The sequence below is a fragment of the Zeugodacus cucurbitae genome, chromosome 5 (genome assembly GCF_028554725.1).
Source record: "Zeugodacus cucurbitae isolate PBARC_wt_2022May chromosome 5, idZeuCucr1.2, whole genome shotgun sequence".
NCBI lineage: Eukaryota > Metazoa > Arthropoda > Insecta > Diptera > Tephritidae > Zeugodacus > Zeugodacus cucurbitae.
In genome coordinates this window covers 1,858,949-1,878,631 of record NC_071670.1, presented here as the reverse complement: position 1 = coordinate 1,878,631, position 19,683 = coordinate 1,858,949, and the positions used below count along the sequence as shown (strand labels likewise).

The following is a 19,683-nucleotide window of genomic DNA, read 5'->3' as shown; positions in this document are numbered from 1 at the left end:
TCAAATTAAAAAAAAATTAAATTAAGTTAAAAAAATTAAATTAAAATAACATAAAATTAAAAAGAATGTAATAAAATAGAAAACAAAATGCAAAACAGACACGTTTAAACATATGCTTGCTTTGTTCTAAAATCTTAAGGCGTTCCTTTTCTCTTTTCGAAATTTTTTTTTAACAAATACAATGTGTGTGTGAAATAAAAAGATATTTCTTTTTTTTTTGTTTTTTTTTCTTTTATTAATTAATTAATTAATTAAATACAATAATTATTTATTGTTTACCTTAGCGCTTGACTTTTATTAGCTGCATTCGTACCGTAAGACTCACTCTCGCACAACACACGCGTGCATACAAGATTTTGGTTTCAGATTCACATAATTAATAATTCACAAATAGCAGAGTATTCAACCATACGTGCATACATACAGACATTTTGACATTCGCACTTAGAAAAATTCACATCGATAAAGGTTTAAACTCTAGCTTTAGTATGCAATTCACGTTTTTTTGTTGTTTTTTTTTTTTTTTTTTTTTTGCTATTACTTTCGTTTTTGCAGTTCAGTTACAATTTGCAATATTATATGTAATGTACTTCTTACTTAATTAATTTTTATTTGCTTTTCTACATTTTTTTAAATTTTTGTATATTTTTTTGCATAGTTTTATTGTTTTTTTTTGTATTTTTTAGCTTTATAATATTTTTTTTATAATTATTTTAATTTTTTTCATATTTCTTTAATTTTTTTCATATTTATTTTAATATTTTAAATTATAATTATTTTAAATATTTTTAAATTTCAGAATTTTTTTTATATATATTAATTAATTACATTATGCTTTTGCAGTTAAATACAGACACAGTTGTCATATATCTACAAACCTTTAATTTAAGTTTAAATTACTTTTCGAAAATTTTAAATTTGCCTCAAATTTTATAACCTCAATGCTGTGGAGATAATTTTCATACATTTGTTGTACACATTTTAAAATGTTAAATTACAAAAAAAAAAACAAAATTACATGCTCGAAACGCAGCTTAGTTTGCCTTATACATGTATCAAATATATTTTACGCATACACATACATACATATATAATATTTTTATATATAAATAAAGCGTGTATTTTGGGTGTAACGTTTTCTATGTATGTATAAATATTGTATATGCACTTTTGAATTAATGCATTTTAGAGTGTGTGGTGTGTGTGTGTGTTTTCTCTGCATTACTTTGTGGTACAATTTTCCCTAGTTTTTTGTTTTTTTTTTAATTTTCAGTTTTTCTGCTCAAACTTTAGCGTTTTGGTTTTAGGTAATATTTTACAATTGCTTTCATATGCTGTACTCTCTTATCTGTGCATGCACATAATTAGTTTATAAGTATGTACATCTATACATTTGTATGTATGTATATATCAATTTTTTATTTAGCATTTCAACTTGCTAGCTTTTAATATTATTTTAAAAACATAAATTAAGTTTTGAATTAATTATTTTAATTTTTTTAATTTAAAATTTTTAATAAATATTTTTTGCTTTCCTTTAATTTTCAATTTTATTTTTATTTTTAGGTATATTTTACATTTTTCATATTCTGATTTGGGCGTAAACAAGGGTGTGATGGAAGCAGCTTGAGCACAAAGGCACTGCTGTTTGGTTTGGAACTTAGTTTTATGCGAAGTCTCTCTCAAAATCGGCTTCGCCATTAATTTGTATTTCGTATTTCACCATTTTTGAGCGAATGTGAAAAAGTTGAGAATTCACTGAAAATTACATAACTCCGCACACAGAGCTAACTACAACTTGTTGTATTTGCATTTGCATTTAAATTACATATACATATATATAGTTATATTAGTAGTTTAAGTTTAAGTGAGTGCTTAGCTTGTATGTATGTATATATATATGTAGGTCTGCAATTAACATTTTAAGAATTAATTATTAATAAACTTGCATACACTTAGCCTTACACTTATGAAATATTAACTAATATTATGTACTTGCTTAACTACAACTTGCTTATATGCATGTATGTATGTTTTTAATGTTTTAAGCGCAGATTTCTTAAGTTTCATTTCGTTTGTTTATGTGGATTGTATGCTACTGCCTAGTACAATTGTATGTACAATTATTTTTGTTGTTGCTAAAGTTGTATTCCGCCTAAAAGTGCACTATGACAGCTAAGTCGAGTTGCAAATTATTAAAAAAAAAAAATTATTTAAAAAATTGAAGCCGTGGGTATTCTACATTGCATTTTCGAAATATATTTTAAAAAAATTTTTGCAATTTAATATTACAGTTATTTAATTGAAAACATTTTAGAAAATTTTTTGAGATATTATAATTTATATTATGTTTAACTATTACATTTTTCGAACATTAACAAAATCTGTTTTAATAATAAATAATAACGATTTTCGAAAACCAAAATTTTGATATGAATTAAATTTGAATTTAAAATTTTGATAGAAAATTGAAAACGTGGTTATTCTGTATGGTATTTTCAAATTATATTAAAGATAAAAATGTATATAATTTTAAATAATAGTTAATTGATTGAAAAACAATTTAGAAAATTTTCGGAAAACAAATTATGAGTTAGATTATGTTTAACTATTACATTTTTCGAACATAACGTGCTTTAATAGAAATAATAACGATTTTCGAAAATCAAAATATTGAAATAGGAAAACTAAATTTGAATTGAAAAATATATATTACTTGCTAATTACAAACCAAACTAAATTTTGATGTTAATACGTTACAGAAGTAAGTTTCGAATTTCGAAAACCAAAATTTTGAAAAAAATAGGTTTGTATTAAAAAAAAATTATTTGCTAATTTTACATTTTTTATTACATTAATAAAAAGAATAACGATTTTCGAAAACCAAAATATTGAAATAAGAAAAATAGATTTTAATTTAAAAAAATATATTATTCGCGATTTCGATTTTCAAAAACCACAATTAAAAAAAAAATTGATTTTAAAAAAATATGTTATTTGCTACTTACAAACCAAAGAATTTTGACTGTTTTTGTGTTTCACAATATTAAATTAGTGTTTTTTAATATATTTTTCGTATCGCTCAAATGTTTTGCGCTGTTTTCTTAAAACAAATTTCGCTATAATTAATAATTTAAACTTAAATTATACGCTTTTAAATGTGCCAAAGTAAATTAATTATTTTTTTACTATATTTAACTTTTATGTAATATTTTTCGCAGTACAACATACCGGAATCCCGGAATAGACACAGAATACCCACATAAAATTATAAGAAAAAAAATTAGATTTAATTTTTTTTTTTTAGTAATTTTTAACATGCACACATAATTATATAACACATTACGTTTACAACAAAATATGATTTCTTCGATATTTGACTTGTTTATTTTTTTATTAACTTTAAGACTAAAATATATTTTTTATTTATTTGCATTTTATTTTCTATACATACAACTCAAGTACACTCAGACTCAGGCGTGTTTTATGGATGGATGGAGTGTGTGTGTGTTTGTGTGTCTATTTTTTATTTCTTCTCACTCAACCCAGCTCGCCATTAAGGCAAATCAGCTGCTATTGAGCTCAACAAGTTTACACCTTTTTCAGCTGCTAAATCACAAACTGCATTATTACTATTTCTTTTGCTTTGTTTATATATATTATTTATATATATATTCTGTATTTTATTTTACTTCATTATTACTATCATTATTTTATATTTTATTTTTTATTTGCAAGGAACCACATACACAATAATGGCAAAATATGTTATATCATAAGAGTGTTAATATATTTATTAATGGGACTAGGCGCTTCCATTAAGCTGAACGCGCTAAACTCACTACCAACACTAATTTAATTATTTAAATAATGCTTTTCGAATATGTGTTAAATTTAAAAATATTATGTAATTAATATATACGCTAATAGTTAAATGCGAAAATATACACGTACTTCAAATTAAATGTTTCCAAAAAAAAGAGTGGCAGCTGCTAATATTTCAAAATTTTACCACGAAAATGATTAAAAAAAAATAATTAATAATTTCCGTTTTAACTATGCAATTACCCTGAGCCACATTTTCGCTACTTTCTTTCTAATAAAAATTCGTTTTTTCTACATTATTTTTTGTATTTGACTACAAGCGACATTTGTGTATGTACATATGTGCTCACATTTGAAAAGCGTCGCGCCATAAATGATATGCAATTCGTATTTTTGTAATATTTGGAGCAAATAATGCTAAAACATTGCCAAAAAAGGTGATATGTGAAACAAAAACGAAATCTGAAGGCCACAATATACACACATACAATTTTTTTCCACGGAGGTGAGTAATATTTACTGCAAACGAATTCGAATTTTTTGATTACGCAGTCTAATGTGTATTGGCGATAAAAAAATTATGTGCAAGGCGACGCTGGAAGCGGCAGATGGCCATGAACTTACGCGAAGAATAAAAAAGAATGTTAATTTTGAAAATAAAACAAATTTTAATTGAAAAAAAAAATGAAATTTTTAAATTTTTGTTTATATTTGAAAAAAAAAATTTGAAAAAAAATTTAAAAAAAGATTTGAAAAAAAAAAATTGAAAAAATATTAAAAAAAAATTGTTTGAAAAAAAAATAATAAATTTTTTTTTTAATTTGGAAAGATAATTTTTTTAATGTAGTTTTGAATTTCGCATTTAAAAAAATATCATATCTTTTCACCTCTCTGATACGTTATTTTCATGCTTGCTCGTACACTCTTTATGTATTATTGTAGGAAATTTTAATTTTTTATATATTTTAACAAAGAGTGTTACTTAGCTTTACATGATTTTTAACGGTTTAATGAACTCAGCTAGTACTGTTTGTTATGCATATATATATAAATGTGTTATGCTATTTATATGTGTACATTATTGCGTTATTTTGTAAATTTCAAATTAAAAGTTTAACAAAAAATTTCTTTTCTTTTAATAAGTTTGATTATTTTTACATAATACAAATATACACAGTAGTCATTTAAGCAGTTAGCAGTTGTTTTGATTAGTGGAAAAATTGTCGTACACATAAATAGTACAAGTAAATATTTGTTTATACTTTTTTCTTGGTTAATATTTTATAACTTCAATATTTTTCTATACACTAGCAAGTAGTTTGTATTTCCCATATTTTTTTTAGCTTAAACACGAAAAACCCTAATGTGTTCATTTAGAATGCAGAAATTGTTTAATTTCGAAATTCAAAAGTGTTATCGAAAATTCATTATATTCTCACATTTAACTACAAATACATGGTAGAAAAATTTTAATAATTTTATTTTTTTTATTTACTCAATAAATTTGCATATATTTATTAACTTTTTTCTGTAATTATTTCAATTTTATATATTTCATTAATTTTTTCATATATCATTTTCATATATCGTTTGATTTTATTATATACATTACAGCATACTTACATATTTCGCCCGATTTTTAAGCCTTTAAATTTGTGTAATTTTGAAAAATTCCTCTGCAAAACTTCATACATGCATACGTTTGAATTAATTACAGTTGCCTTATGTGCGAAACACTTGAAATGCTATCTAACTAACGCATTGCTAGCTTAGTTGCTACATTATTATACATTTTTTTAATTTTATTTTCTCCGTAACCATATTTTTTGTAAGTCTCTTATGTATGTGCACATTCATTTATACATATGTATTTATGGATATACATATATTTTTTTAAATATCATTTGTCGGTATGTACAAGTTGGAAGAATTTTTTTTTAGCATAGAAATTTGGAATATGTTTAATGCGCGATATTTCAATAACTAACAAATGCATTTTTTTAATTACGTTTACAAATTTTTAAATAAAATTGAACATAAAAATGAAAATGCAAAAAAAAAATAAAAAATAATAAAATTAATTCAAAATTAAATATACAAGAACACAATTAAAATTTTTAGTTTAAATTAAATAATAATAAATAAATTTAAATTCAAAAAAATTAAAAAAAAAAACTGAAAAAATAAAAAACAATCCAAATTATAAAAAAACTCCAAAAATTCAAATAATTAAAAAAAATTCAAATTTATATAAAAAAAATTCAAATATATGAAAAATTATATAATTTTTTGTTTAAAAAAATTTCAAATTTTCATGATATTTAACCGAAACTAAATGCGTACAAATATGATTAATTTTCACAAAAATAGCAATTAAGTTTTTTTTTTTTAATTGAGATTTTAATGTTTAAATCCAACTACGCAGTGCTTAGCATTTCACAACATAAAGTAGTGTTAGAATTGAACTTTATAAATTAAGTAAGCATTAATATAATATTTAAAAATATTGTTTTTTTTGTTGTTGTAACTGCACACACAAAATGATTTGAAAAAAAAAACGCTGTTAATAAATGTAAAAAAAAACATAATCGAAATTTACTTTTTGCCATCATTAGTAATTTTTTTTATTAATACACAATCGTATGCGTTATGAATTGATTAGTTCACTTCAATTATTAACGCTTTTCATTTGTATGCTTTCAATTTTAACTAATCTTAAGACTTCATGCAGCATTAGTGTGCTTTTTTTAGTAAAGCTATTGCTAACCGTTATCTATATTAATTATGTTTTTCAATTATAAATAACCTTAAAATACTTACAAAGTATATACATAGAAGGGTATTTAGTTCATTACGCGTTATTTTCAATATTTTATTATTGTATTTTTTTTTTGTTGCAATTATTATAATTTTTTTTGTAGTAGTGTAGTTAGTGTTAAATAAGTTGTAATATCGCGTGATTTCATTGCCGTTATTATACAATTATATATAGCTTTTATTGTTATTGTTAATGCGGGCGGCATATGTATGTATGTGTGTGTGTGTGGGTGGGTGCATGTTTATAAATGTTTTGCAACAGTTGACTTGTGTACGTGTGTTTGTGTGTGTTTATAATTTTTTTTTTTTTTTTGTTTTATTTGTAATTTATGCATTTTTTAAACAGTTCAGTTGATTTGCTTTAACGCTATTCTACTTATTGGCTTACTTATGCTGTTTGATTTGCCCTTTTTTCGTGTGTTTTTTGTTTTTGTTTTGCCTGCGCTACCGCTTCGTTTGTTTACAGAGATCGAATAGAACGCTCACTGGAATGCAGGGCATTGGAGACAGTGCTGAATCAGTTGCAATCGGTAATATGCTTGAGTTTAATGTAGATTTTATATGCTTTTAAGTGCACAACTTTTTACAATTTGTTATATGATTTGATTTATTTTCCATTTTCAAACACGCTTCTCTCTATGCCACACCTGCGCACTCACCGAGTGCAGTCGACGTTCGAGACGGTAGCACTTGTAATGTATATATAAATTAAACATACATACAGTAATAAAGTACATTTATAGTAGCTAATTATATATTTTATATATATATATATATATAGTGTATGTATGTATGTATGTATGTGTTTAACTACTATATGTATTGTACAGCTTCTTTTGCTTGCGAACTATTAGAGAGAGCACATCCAGCGCGGCCAAAGTTCGCCGTGTTGTTGTTATTTTTTTTTTTAATTTCAGTCACGTTTGCCATACATTAGCTGCATTACATATAAACACCTGTACTTCATTCCCTTCCTTTTACTTCTCAGCGTTGCGCGCAATGCAGTTTGTGTTGCTTCGGTTGTTCTCCATAATATGTAATTCATTAAATTAGCATATAAAATTATTTAAATGTGTATTTTATTTTATTTTTCTTTTATGTTTTTTTTTTCTTTGCAAGTACATATGCGAGACACTTCAGTGCAATTCAATTTTGTATTTCCTTAATTTTTTCTCAAAACCATTTTAAGCTGTGCGCACTTTCCAAACATTTTCATACATACATACGTTTGCGTTTCTTTCTTTAGTTCTATTTCTCTATCTTCATATTTTTTATTTCATGTTTTACGCTCATTTTTTCATTGTCTCTCTCTCTCTCTGTGTGGATTTCGCATTCGTATTCGTTATATAAACTAACCTTTTGCACTGACTAACTTCTAGGTAAATTAAGCATATATTTTTTTCTTTATTTATAGTAGTTGTTAGAGTGTTAGCGTAATTGTGGTTAAGAAGACGTTAAAAAGCACACAAGCAGTCATGTACAGAGAAAATAGCAATATACAAACACATATATATTTTTTTTTGGTAGTTAGTAGGCCATACATATATATTTATGTGTAGTTGTGTTTATATCCTTTTCATATATACATATATATCCTTGTATATTACAAGTAGTATGCTTCCTTACAACGCACGCTGTTCTCTTTTCACTCTCTATTTCAATTTTATTATTATTATTATTAATATTATTATTTTATATTTGTTTGCTTCTTCGTGCTTACGATTCGCAGTTATGTTTTGTTTTTGTTTTTGTTTTTATAATATAATTAAACACTTATAATTACATACTTTAAATAAGCAACTATACGTACAAGATCGTTTATTGGACAATGCAACGCGCAGCCACGGTACTAAGTGCGACGCAACGCTTTCATTTAACCACAGAACACTCACTTTTCACACACTTTTTCGAGCGCCAACAGCCAAATATAACATGACACAACACAGTAACTACACTAAATCCATGCTGGTGGAGCTGACTGGCTGACTGTCTACTCGACGGTAGCTGCTAAATTGTACCAGACGCTGCTACTGTCATTGGTGTTTGACGCATGTGAGATGCTGTTTGACGTTCGTGTTTTGGTTCTTAGATTGTTTCTGTTGTAATGCTGTGATGGCGGTGCCCATGTAGTTGCTGCTACTGTTGTGGCGGCGTTTTATTGTCCTTCGTAGAATTTCGTCACTTTAGCCACTTCCTCCCAAGCTATGAAAAAAAAAAAATTAATTATTGATATGTTTAACAACAAAAACAACAACAATTTTGAAAGCGAATTTAAAAAACTCAAAAACTTCTGTTATCAGCTACTAATGTCAATCGCTTGCACTTACCGGACCCAATGAAATCCACAATAATCTCATTGTGTTGTAACGCATTGTATGCGTTCGACACGGTGGGCGGTATGAAATGTATGTCGAATTCTTTTCGTTGAATATTCACCACAACTGCTGCTGTGGCGTTTGGTGATTGTGGCGGCGGTGTGCTGCCCGTAACGTCACCGTATGCATTTGCATTGTTGTTGTTGCTGCTACTGCTGCGACTGCGCGAAGCACTATTACTGCTGCCGCTTTGGTGGTAGTGATAGTGCTGCTGCTGTTGATGGTATTGACTATGATAGTGGTGTTGTTGTTGTTGCTGTTGGTAGTTGTTGGACGTATCACGCGTGTACGCGGATTGTGAGCGTTGCTCGCGCTGCTGTGGCGGCTCATAAGCATTGCCATACGAAGTACTTCTGTATTGTTGCTGGTGTTTGTGCCGATAGGAGCGCTGTTGTTGCGGCGGTGGTGGCTGCATTGGCTGTTGATGCTGCTGTTCAGCGGCTGCACGCGCCGCCGCAATGATGGCGGTCTCAATGTCATTGCAAGTCTCCAGCTGCTGCAGCTTCTGAGTTTCGCTATTTCGCCGCTGCAACTGTTGCTGTTGCTGCAGCTGTAGCTGGATTTGTAGATCAGAGTCAGTTGCTGACGCAACCACAACGCTGCCAATGTCATTCACATTGACGTGCTCAACGGTGTTGTTGACAACATTGGCCACGGCAGTTGATGGCGTTTTCACAATATGTACAATGTCTTTAGCAACAGGCACGTTGCTTAATGGTGGCCCCATAAATGTAGGCTTTGGTGAAGATGCGCGGACAGCAGCATAGAGCGCTGCGTTCTCCACGTACGCCGTAGCAGTGTTGTCGTTAACCAACTCCATTGGCACGACAGCACTTTTTGGATACGCACTTGCCTGTTGATTCGCAACGCCTGTGTGCAATGTTGCAGCGGGCGCTTGTTGCGTTTGTTGCTGTATTGCCGTTTCATCAGCGGCGAACTCGTCCGGACACTCGTCTTCAGCGAGGTTGTCGTCGAAAAATTTCAGTTCGTCCTCGTTGAAGTCACCGAATGTGAATTCAATGCCAACGGCGCTGCCTTCGCCGCCGCGATCGTCGTTCATAATTATAACTGCCGGCCGACTGCTGGACGCATTGCAACTAAGCGTGCCCACAGCGGCACCAGCACTAGCAATGCTGGTTGGTGTTATGGCAGCTGGTGCAACATGGATTTTGCCGCTATTATTGGCGTTGCTAGCCGGTTGCCTCTGTGGCTTACTTGAAATGGGTGGCATCACAACCGATTCGCTGCCCGCATCGAAACTTGATTGTGAGCGGGAAGTTTTACCACTAGTAACTATGTCCATGGGCGACGCTTGCGTCTGTGTGGCGGTACTCGACTTTTGTGCAACGTGAGCTTGCGGCTCAAGGGTTGGGGTTAAGCCTATGGCCGGTTCTGTGCTCAACACTGGCTGTGACTTCTCTTTCTTGCTTTTCCGTGCTGTAATGACCGCGGCACTTGCGTCGGACGTCTGTGCCGCTAAGTTTGCCGTTGCGATCGGTACTACTGCAGCGATTGCAAGCGCGTTGATTGCTGTCGTCGGCGCAAATACAGTTGTTGGCGACTTTTCTTTTGACTTGCGTACTGGCATTGTTACTGGCACTGTCGCAACAACATTTCCTGCAACGGTAGCAGTTGAATTGGTTGGAACGGCTGGGTATGCAGCTGAAGTGGATGAGGTAGTTGTTGCTGCTACGCCTGATGGCTGTGTCGCTGCCGCTGCTAATGCAGGTTCTTGCGTTAATATCGGCTGCGATAGAGGACTACTTTTGACCGCGATCTGTTTGGCAGCTGCGGCGAAATTGAATTTAGTGGAATTAGCAGCATTTGTGGCTGTTGTCGAACTGATGGCCTGGGTTGGAACACCACTACTGCCGACTGCGCCGCCAACAAGTGGGACGGCAGCGGATGGCGGTGAAATAGATACATTTGTAGCGCTATGACGCTTCACTGTCTTTTCTAATGCAGGATACTGCTGATCCAGGTTAGTGCTGTTGAAACTGTAGCTATCATGTTCAACACTCTTTGACTTTTGCAGCGGCTGCGTCTGCTGCTGTGACTGTTGATGCGGCATTGGCTGGTGTTGTGACAAACGCGCCGAGCCACTGTTGGCATCAACTTTGTTCGCATCCGGTATGGTATTTCTGTCTACAGAAGTAGCAGCAGTAGCGACAGTTGCAGCGGTAGGCAAAACAGCTGGCTCGACTATGGGACCAGCCACTTTTTCACCGCTTGCAACGCCTGCAATGTTGGACGCTGTGATTAGTTGTGCGGGTGCGGCAACTAGACTCTGAGAATAGGATATAGTTTTAGGAGCGGCGGCAACCGCGGGTACCACTGCAGGTGCTATGTTTGGCTTGCTGTTATCTGGCGCCGTCGCAATCGCAACATTGCTGCAACCAAGCTCTGGGAAATCCGGTTTAATTGTGAGCTTCTTGCTCTTACTCTGTTTGCTGGCAGAATTTGCTGTTGCGGCAAGAACAGCTGCTGCCGTGGAGGGGTTGTTATTCGCATTCGTTATTGAGGCGGGTGTGGCAATTTCAGCACTATTATTGGCCACTTGTGGCTGTAACTGTTCGCTCGTATTGTTGGCTATAGCAGGAGACGTATTAATGCCATTTGCCAATGCACTATTGTTGTTAGCGGCGTCCAGACTGGGCCAACGATCCGCCGCAGCTGCCGCGGCAATATGTGCATAGGAAATTGGCGCCGAACCCGGTGAACCACCGCCCGCCGTACTTTTTGGTGTTTCGGGCGTGGCTGTGGGCGATGTGTCGCTCTGTTTGTGGCGCTGTTTGTTTTTGGTCGATGAAGATGTGGTTGATTCTATGGGCAAGGAATGCACCGAATCGAGATCACTTGAATCGGATTTCTCCGAAGGTGGCACTGAGGAAGTTGATTTACGACGCGATTTGTCAGTCGTGCCGCTGTTCATATTGTGAGCATTTACATTATGGGGATGTTGCTGCTGTTGTTGTTGCTGTTGATGATGTTGATGGTGATGGTAGGGAGCTTGCTGCTGCTGCTGCTGCTGGTGTTGATAGCCATACTGCTGATGTGAGTGGTTGCTATTGTAGTTATTATTATAATTGGAATTATAATTGTTACGATAATCAAGGCGTCCATCTTCACCGAAGGTGTTGCTGTTCCCTCCACTACCACCGCCACCGTTGCCATACGAGTTAAAGCCATGCGCATTATTATTATGGTATTTATAACGCGACTGTTGCTGCTGTTGTTGTTGCTGTTGCTGTTGTGACACATTATTATTATTATTGTTGTTGTTATTTTTCTGTGTATTTAACACCATATTGTGCGCACGCGAAAAGCCACCAGTTGTGCCAGAATTATTATTGTTATAGCTATTGTGGCCACTGTTGTTGTTGCTATTGTTATAATTCGAGTTCTGTGTGAAATGTGTGTCGTCAATGGAAGCGCGTTGCTTCTTTGGCTTCTTCTTTTTGGTAACCACATGAAATTCGGCCGTCTCGGATATTAGCGTATTCATAGATAATAAATCGATAGCCGAGAATATCGGCGTGCCGGCATCCTGACGATCCACCGAGTGTGCAATCGGAGTATGCATAATGCTCTCGGACTTTTTGCGTTTCTCCAACTTGTCAGCGCGTTCAGGCTTTTCAATTTTCTCCTGCCGTTCTGCCTTCTCTACTTTATCATTTCTATCATGTTTTTCCAGTTTTGAATTGCCGTCAATCTTATTATTTGTCAGTTTATCATGCCTATCACTGTCTTTTTCCTTTTCCTTATCTTTTTCTTTATCCTTGCCTTTATCCTTTTCAACGTCGCGTTCTTTATCTTTATCCTTCTCCTTCTCCTTATCCTTACTCTTTTTATCTTTCTTCTCCTTCGCTTTGTCCTCACTGCTGCTGCAAACGGAGCCACTGTTGCTGCAAACACCACCAACACTGCCTTCAGTGCCCAAATATTGCAGCTCCTCAGTACCCCATGAGCGGCGTTCGCCTTTGCGATTGTTCGCCATTGCATTTGCAGTTGTGGCAACCGCAGTCGCTTGTTTGCCGCCAGTAGTTGGCGATGAGGTTGTGCCTTCTTTGCTGCCACCGTCAAAGTTCTTATTTATATCAGCTGTGGAGGCAGAATTATTTTTTCCGCCCTTACCGCCACCGCTACCCTTGCTACGCATTGTGACATTATTGCTCTCGGTGGTGGCGGCTGATCGTTTAAGCTCGCCAACATCAATCTTGGCACAACTACGCAACTCTTCCAGCGAATTGCTTTTCTTCATTTTATTCTGTTTCACTTTCTCCTTTTTGCGCTCTTTCTTCTTATTATTTTCGGTTAATTTATTGCCGCCGCCGCCGCCACCCTGCTTACCATCCTCCTCAATGAACTTCAGCAATACTTCGACCGGGTCCTTACCACGATACCCAGCCTCATTCTCAACATCGACTGGTATGGTGTTGTCCTTTTGCGGCTTCTTCTTAGCTTTGGCCTTCGCCTGCGATTGACCTGCGCTAACAGTAATGCTGCCACTGCTGCTATTGTGCTGCTGACGTTCGCAGTCGTTGCCATTCTCGTCTGTCTGACGCTGACGAAGTAAAAAAGAACAAATATTGTATTTTGGCTGCTCAATAATCACATGGCATTGTATTTACTTACCGACATTGGCAGTGATTTTGTGTAGCTGCCTATACCGATGCTGTTGGTGCCAACACCAGCGCCTGCATTATTATTTGTATTGTTGATGGAGCCACCGCTGTTTGTTGTTATTGTGCCGGCAGCCTTTGCTGTAACGGCTGGATTCAAAGTGGCGCCGACGCTATCGCCCTTTTCGCCCATCACCGATTTAATGGACTGGTAACGCTCATCTAACGGCATCGGGAGGGAACAGGACGCAGCCGCCGACTTGTGTTTGTTGCCAATATTGTTAACGGAAATGGCTACTTCACCACTCTCGCACAAACTGCCATCACCGCCATCGATTTGATGAAAACGAATCACTTCATCGACATAATGATGGGAGTGTGCTGGGGCGAAATCGCCACCCTCTCCGCGGTGCAAATTTGGACGCGGTATGCGCATATCAATATCCACACGCTCGTAATACGGTAAGCCCTGAAATTTCAATATTGTAGAACACAATTCCATGAAAATAACTGTGTATTCATTACCTGCCCGCCGTCTTGTGCTTTCGATGGTAAAATTTGCTGCTGCTGTTGTATATCGATCATATCGCCAATATTAATAATATAATCACTACTACCACTAATGGAATTGGCAGTTTTTACTGCGCTATTAACAATACCCGCGCCAGTTGCCATCGTGCCACCAACACTATGGCCACTCGCTGTGGTCGCCATGTTGGCAGCGCCTCCAATGACACTTGTCACACTAGCACCGACACTGTTGCCACTGTCCTTGCTGCATACACCCGCCGAATTCGTGCTGCCACTGCCTGTACCGGTACCAGTACAGCCAGTAGTTGCGTTGGGATCACCACCAACAAGACCACGACGCACCGGCTTATCTGCGTAGCCTGGTGTCTGCTGCTCAAAGGTACTTAGCAAACAATTGGCGTTTGGATCACCCACAGCCAGTCCAACTACGCCGACCAATGTCTTGTTGCTATTTAACGCAACCGTAGCACTTTCCACGCCTGGCAAAATGCCGCGACGCACACGTTTATCCGTATAGACGGATGATTGCTGGCCAAAACTGCTTAGCAAGCAATTGGCAACATTGACGTTGCTGGGTAAGCTGCCGCCTTCGCGTTGCCGTGAAGACACGGACGAGTTCTTCTTGTGGCGTGATGTATGATTTTGGCGTCGAAAATCGGATGGCAACTGTAAGAGATCTTGCAATGAGCCACCCTGCTTCTGTTGATGGCGATTCTGTGAATGCGGATGATGACGATGACTATCGGAACGTGTCGATGTTATGCCCAAATCTTCATTCTCCACCTTCTGTAGCAAATCCTGTAATAGACGTAATATAATTTTAATAAAAAAAATATGTTTTTTATTGTAAAATCAATGTTTGCCAACCAAGAATATTTCGCTTTTATCTTTTTTGTCCTTGGGTGTCTTATAATTGTAGGCCTCGTCGAGTAGCTTTTTCAACTCGGGTTCTTCTAAATCGGAGACATCAGATTTCTGTAATATGGAAGAAATATACAATTTATTTAACGTACACAATGTTAAAAAAACATTTATATCTGTAGTTAAATGTTCACTGTGCTATTTACTCCTCTCATTCCTTGTCAATAATGTAATTTAAGTTGCATACAGAATCTCAAAACGAAAAAAAAGTATCATAACCTTATTGTATGCAAATAATGTATGTATTTGGTACTTAATTTTACTGAAATCCGTTAATTATTCACATGAACTGCACATTGTCTTTTAAAAAGTTTATATCTAATACACATTACTATTTTTTTTTTTAATTTTAACTTTACCTAAAACATTCGATATGTGAAAAAACACAACGAACTGGTGTTCTACACTTTTAAATGTTTATAATAATATCACTATAATCAATAATAATTTCTTCTTATACGAAAATATAAAAATATATTATTTGACGTAGCGCTGCCCTTGCAGTAATGCGGTTTTAGGTTTACCTTTAAATTGAAACACTTTATTTGCTCAACGGACGGACATACATACACCGAATATGAACGATCTAGTGTGTGTTCCATCGAACCAGGCATTCCAAACCGTTTTGTACGACCTGTGTTGCTATTGCTTTTCAGCAATTGGGAGTTATCGCAACGTTCACCGCTAACGGAGCATTGCGGTTTTCTATGTTTAATTTGTTTCTTTATTATTATTCTTTTCTTTCAAGTGTTCATAGGCAAAAAAGCAATCATCGCACTATTTTAACTTAGTGATTATTTTGTTTTGACACTATTACCACCTATTCGGGTGAAGAAGTAGGGAGGGGCGGGGATTACAAACGAAAAACTATATATGAATAAATGCATAAGTGAATCATATGGTCATGCATAAATGTGTATTCATTTGTGTGTATGTAAAATATTTAAAAAATATAAATATGTATAAGAATGAACTCTTTACAAATATACATATGTATTTATGTACGCATGAACAACAAACCACAGCAACAGCATTAAATCGCTTAATTGAAAATGTGCGTTGAAGTGGAGACAGCTAATAATAGAGCTAGAGTTGACATTTTATTAAACTAAACTTAACTAAACTGCGTTGTGCGACGTGTGTCAATTTGGAAAGTACAGGTCATGTGGCGAAGGTTAGCAAACTATGTATGTATTTTTAGTTTCCATGCAATCTATCGGTTGAAGTGTATATTATCATAAAATTTATCAGAGAAGTTTGACTAGTAGGAATGCACTGGTCAACAAATTATACAAACATATAAGAACAAAAATAGTATGCGTTTACTAGTTTTAACGAAATTTCTTTTACGTTTTTTAATCAGAATAACATTTTTTTGCATAATACAGACAGGCTTGTCAAGCAATTTATACATCAAATAATAATAAATAAAAACTCGTATACTAATTGCAATGAACGTATTACGTTATTATTACAGAAAAAAAAACTATTTAAAAAAAATCGCAATCAACTATATTAAAAAACTAAAAAAATGTCCATTAAATTTGTAATATATGTAGTTATTTGCCCAATATTCCAGTTCATATGACATAGCCTTATCTACAACATGTATGTATGTACATAAATATATGTATAAAACATATGCATACGTCGCTATCACTTGCTCTCTGAATTTAGAAAGATATTAATAATTAGCGACAAAAAAGTATAAATGCGCTGTGAAATGAAAAGTATAGATAAATAGATGAGAAACAATACTGCAAGTTGCACAAACAATGGCTTATATATACAATGCTACTAGGAGAAAGGTGAGCGTTTTAAAGGCCACACTATTGATTTCCTACATTTTTTATTATTTAATCGCATCACAGTGATAAACAAAACTTCATTAGCAGTTGTATTTCCACACTAACTACGGTATGGTGATAGCCTTCATCGTCACATACATATGTATATTTATGAACTACACACTATTTGTATAAGAACCGCAAACTTAAATTACACATTTATAAAAGGTTGCAGTAAGTGATTTAATTCTCTGCTAATAGTACTACTAGAACTAATGAAATATACATCACACCAACAAACTTACCTTTGTGTCAGTATTTGTAGTAGCGTCATCTGTTTTTCCAGCATTGGCAATGTTCACAATTGTTGTATGTTCTTTGCCGGTGATACCACCTGTATCGGCTGGTGTGTTAGATGTGGTATTGTTTGCAGCGGCAGTACCGTTGCCTCCTGCTGACTTGGCGACAGCAGCATCAGACATTGGATTGTTTGGCAAATTGGCGTTATTATGGTCTTTGTTGGTTTTATTTGATGGTATGAATGATGATGGTGTTGGTGTGGGGGTCGGTGTTGTTGTCGTTGAAGTTGTTGTTGTGGTTATTTCACTTAAAGTGGCACCGGCTATGGACACAATAGGTGTGTCAGGTATGATGGTAGCGGCGATCGATGCGGTGACGGATAGAAGAGTCTTACCACTGATTTCATTGTTCATTTTTCCGCATCAGAGGTGGGGATGGGCAAGCCAATGCCATTAAAATGGTCTAATTAGTATGTGATTGGGCCTCAAATCGTAGCTTATGCAAAAGTCCTTCTAAGAATATTCTGCGACAGCCGTAAAAATGTACGTTGTAATATTAAATAGTATGTATAGTTTTATACAATTCTCGTTGTTAATGTTATCTCCCTGCTCCACCAGTGTGAGTAGTAAGATAGATGTCCAAAGCCGGTGTATCCGCCACGGACGTACGTGGCTATGGCGACGTTTGCGTATGTAACCACAATTGCAGTGCCAGCACTTTGTAACCAATCAATGATTTTGTTATTGCTTAGTCTACCGAGGTGTTTCTTTTTTAATGGTTTACTTATTATTTTTCTTTAATTTCTCATTTTACTTTCAAAGAGTTGCACTGAAAACCAAATAACACATATCAGAATATATTCTACACGGCTTGCTTGACTACTAAATCATCCATTACAATTATTAATTTCCATAATTATAACACAAAATAATTATTTTAATATATCTTTTAGCTTCCTATTCTTTTCATGTGAATTGTAAAAACTTTTCATATCATTTTACACGATTTTTCGCTGCGTAACACACACAAAGCAAAATATAAAAACAGCGACTTGTCAAAAAACTTCGCCATTTCAATCGTCTAGCCGATATGCCGCATACAGCAACCGCATTTGAACAAAAGAGACAACACTATATAATAGGCGAAACGAAGAAAAGCGACAATATGTAGGCAAATCTAAAATGGCAACAAAGATTACTTTTAAGGTTATAATTTAAGGAGCCTATTGAAATAAACTTGAAATTATCCAAAAATTGAAGATCCAATATTTCTAAACAGAAGCAAATATTCAACTCAGCAATTGTATTGAGTAAACATTCTAATAAATAAATACTAATTCTCTTATCTGTCATAGAATAGACAATATTGCAACCCTGTTCTGTTTTTCTTTTTCTATTTTCGCAAATACACCTAAAATTGGTTTCAAAAAGCAATCGCACAAAATGAGGTAATTTACGGGCAGGTAAAATTTTTTTTGTTCTTTTCACAACAAACAACTTTTGTCTTGATTCACAAATCTGATTTCATATCCCAGTCAAATGATTTCCGAAATAACTTTGACTTTTTGCACAATGCGCGCATGACTTTCATGAGATTGCCTCATCTTTCACAATATAGGGGTTTGAAAACACGTCATATGCAATTAAATAAAACTCGGCAAAGAATTTTCAAACTCATTCAGTTTGTCCTTAGCTTTTACTTTACACAATTTTCCGTTAGCGAAATATGAATTCACTTATGTATGTCGAAAGCTATTTACAAATATGTTAACTTTTTTGCATCGAGTATATTATGATATGCACTTTCAACAAAAAATCACATTATACGTAGTATTGAACGCACTACTTTCAACAAATTGGTAACTGCTACGCACAAAATCCTACATGCACTTACTTCGTCGTTTTAACTACTTTACTCTGCCCGCACTCTAATCCTTTTCTTACATTTCATTTACGTTTCTTCATTCACGCCGTATTTCCAACTTTTTGTTCTGCTTTGTACATTTACACACACACACACACACTGCCACCAATGCTTCTTCTACTTTTTTTTCATTCAGCCATAGCCAGCTAAAATTTCAACGCATTTTCTGCAGCAACACATTCATTTCACAACTTGCTTTTAGTTTTTTCAAGTTTTTTTAAGTCAAATAAATATAGTTTTTTATTTTTTAACAATTTTCAGAAGGTTTTAATGCACGAATTTGTCTGCTCAAAATTCACAAGGACTGTGACCAGAAAATCTATTCGAGGTATTTTCGTTTCGTTTCAACTTCGCGATGAACGAGCAAATTTCCCTACAGAGTTGCACATAAAAGCGTACAAATGACATTATTTTAAATTGTGATAAATACTGAGTTTAAGATTTATGAGTTAAATTATATTCAGAATAGCGTGTACGCTAAATAATTTAAATTCTAATTTATTTGCATTATTACATAAATTTCTCCTTTTGTTATTTATAACGCATCTCATCTACTACACAATTGTTCCTAATTGTAAAATG

General features: G+C 34.1%; 1 protein-coding gene across 5 annotated transcripts; it reads right to left on the bottom strand.

The window, feature by feature from the left end:
• Positions 1 to 1,072: 1,072 nt before the first annotated feature.
• On the bottom strand, positions 1,073 to 19,435 carry LOC105208764 (uncharacterized). Of its 5 annotated transcripts, none has more exons than XM_011178790.3 (7): positions 19,072 to 19,435; positions 17,184 to 18,006; positions 15,038 to 15,145; positions 14,165 to 14,968; positions 13,653 to 14,108; positions 8,970 to 13,581; positions 1,073 to 8,844 (listed from the first exon to the last, which is right to left on the bottom strand). In XM_011178790.3, the coding sequence occupies exons 2-7, from the start codon at positions 17,589 to 17,591 to the stop codon at positions 8,798 to 8,800; spliced, it is 6,435 nt and encodes a 2,144-aa protein (XP_011177092.2). In that variant the 5' UTR covers positions 17,592 to 18,006; positions 19,072 to 19,435; the 3' UTR covers positions 1,073 to 8,797. The 5 variants fall into 5 exon arrangements, with proteins under 5 accessions (XP_011177092.2, XP_054088567.1, XP_054088568.1 ...); XM_054232592.1 differs by having other exon boundaries at positions 19,122 to 19,435; XM_054232593.1 differs by having other exon boundaries at positions 19,223 to 19,435.
• Between the last annotated feature and the right edge of the window lie 248 nt (positions 19,436 to 19,683).

Excerpts from the sequence above, each read along its gene's own strand:
- LOC105208764 (XM_011178790.3), bottom strand. The coding sequence starts at position 17,591 with ATGAACAATGAAATCAGTGGTAAGACTCTTCTATCCGTCACCGCATCG. Across the intron at positions 14,969-15,037 it reads ATAAAAGCGAAATATTCTTG|GATTTGCTACAGAAGGTGGA; the intron begins GTTGGCAAACAT and ends CGTCTATTACAG. Across the intron at positions 8,845-8,969 it reads TGTGGATTTCATTGGGTCCG|CTTGGGAGGAAGTGGCTAAA; the intron begins GTAAGTGCAAGC and ends TTTTTTTCATAG.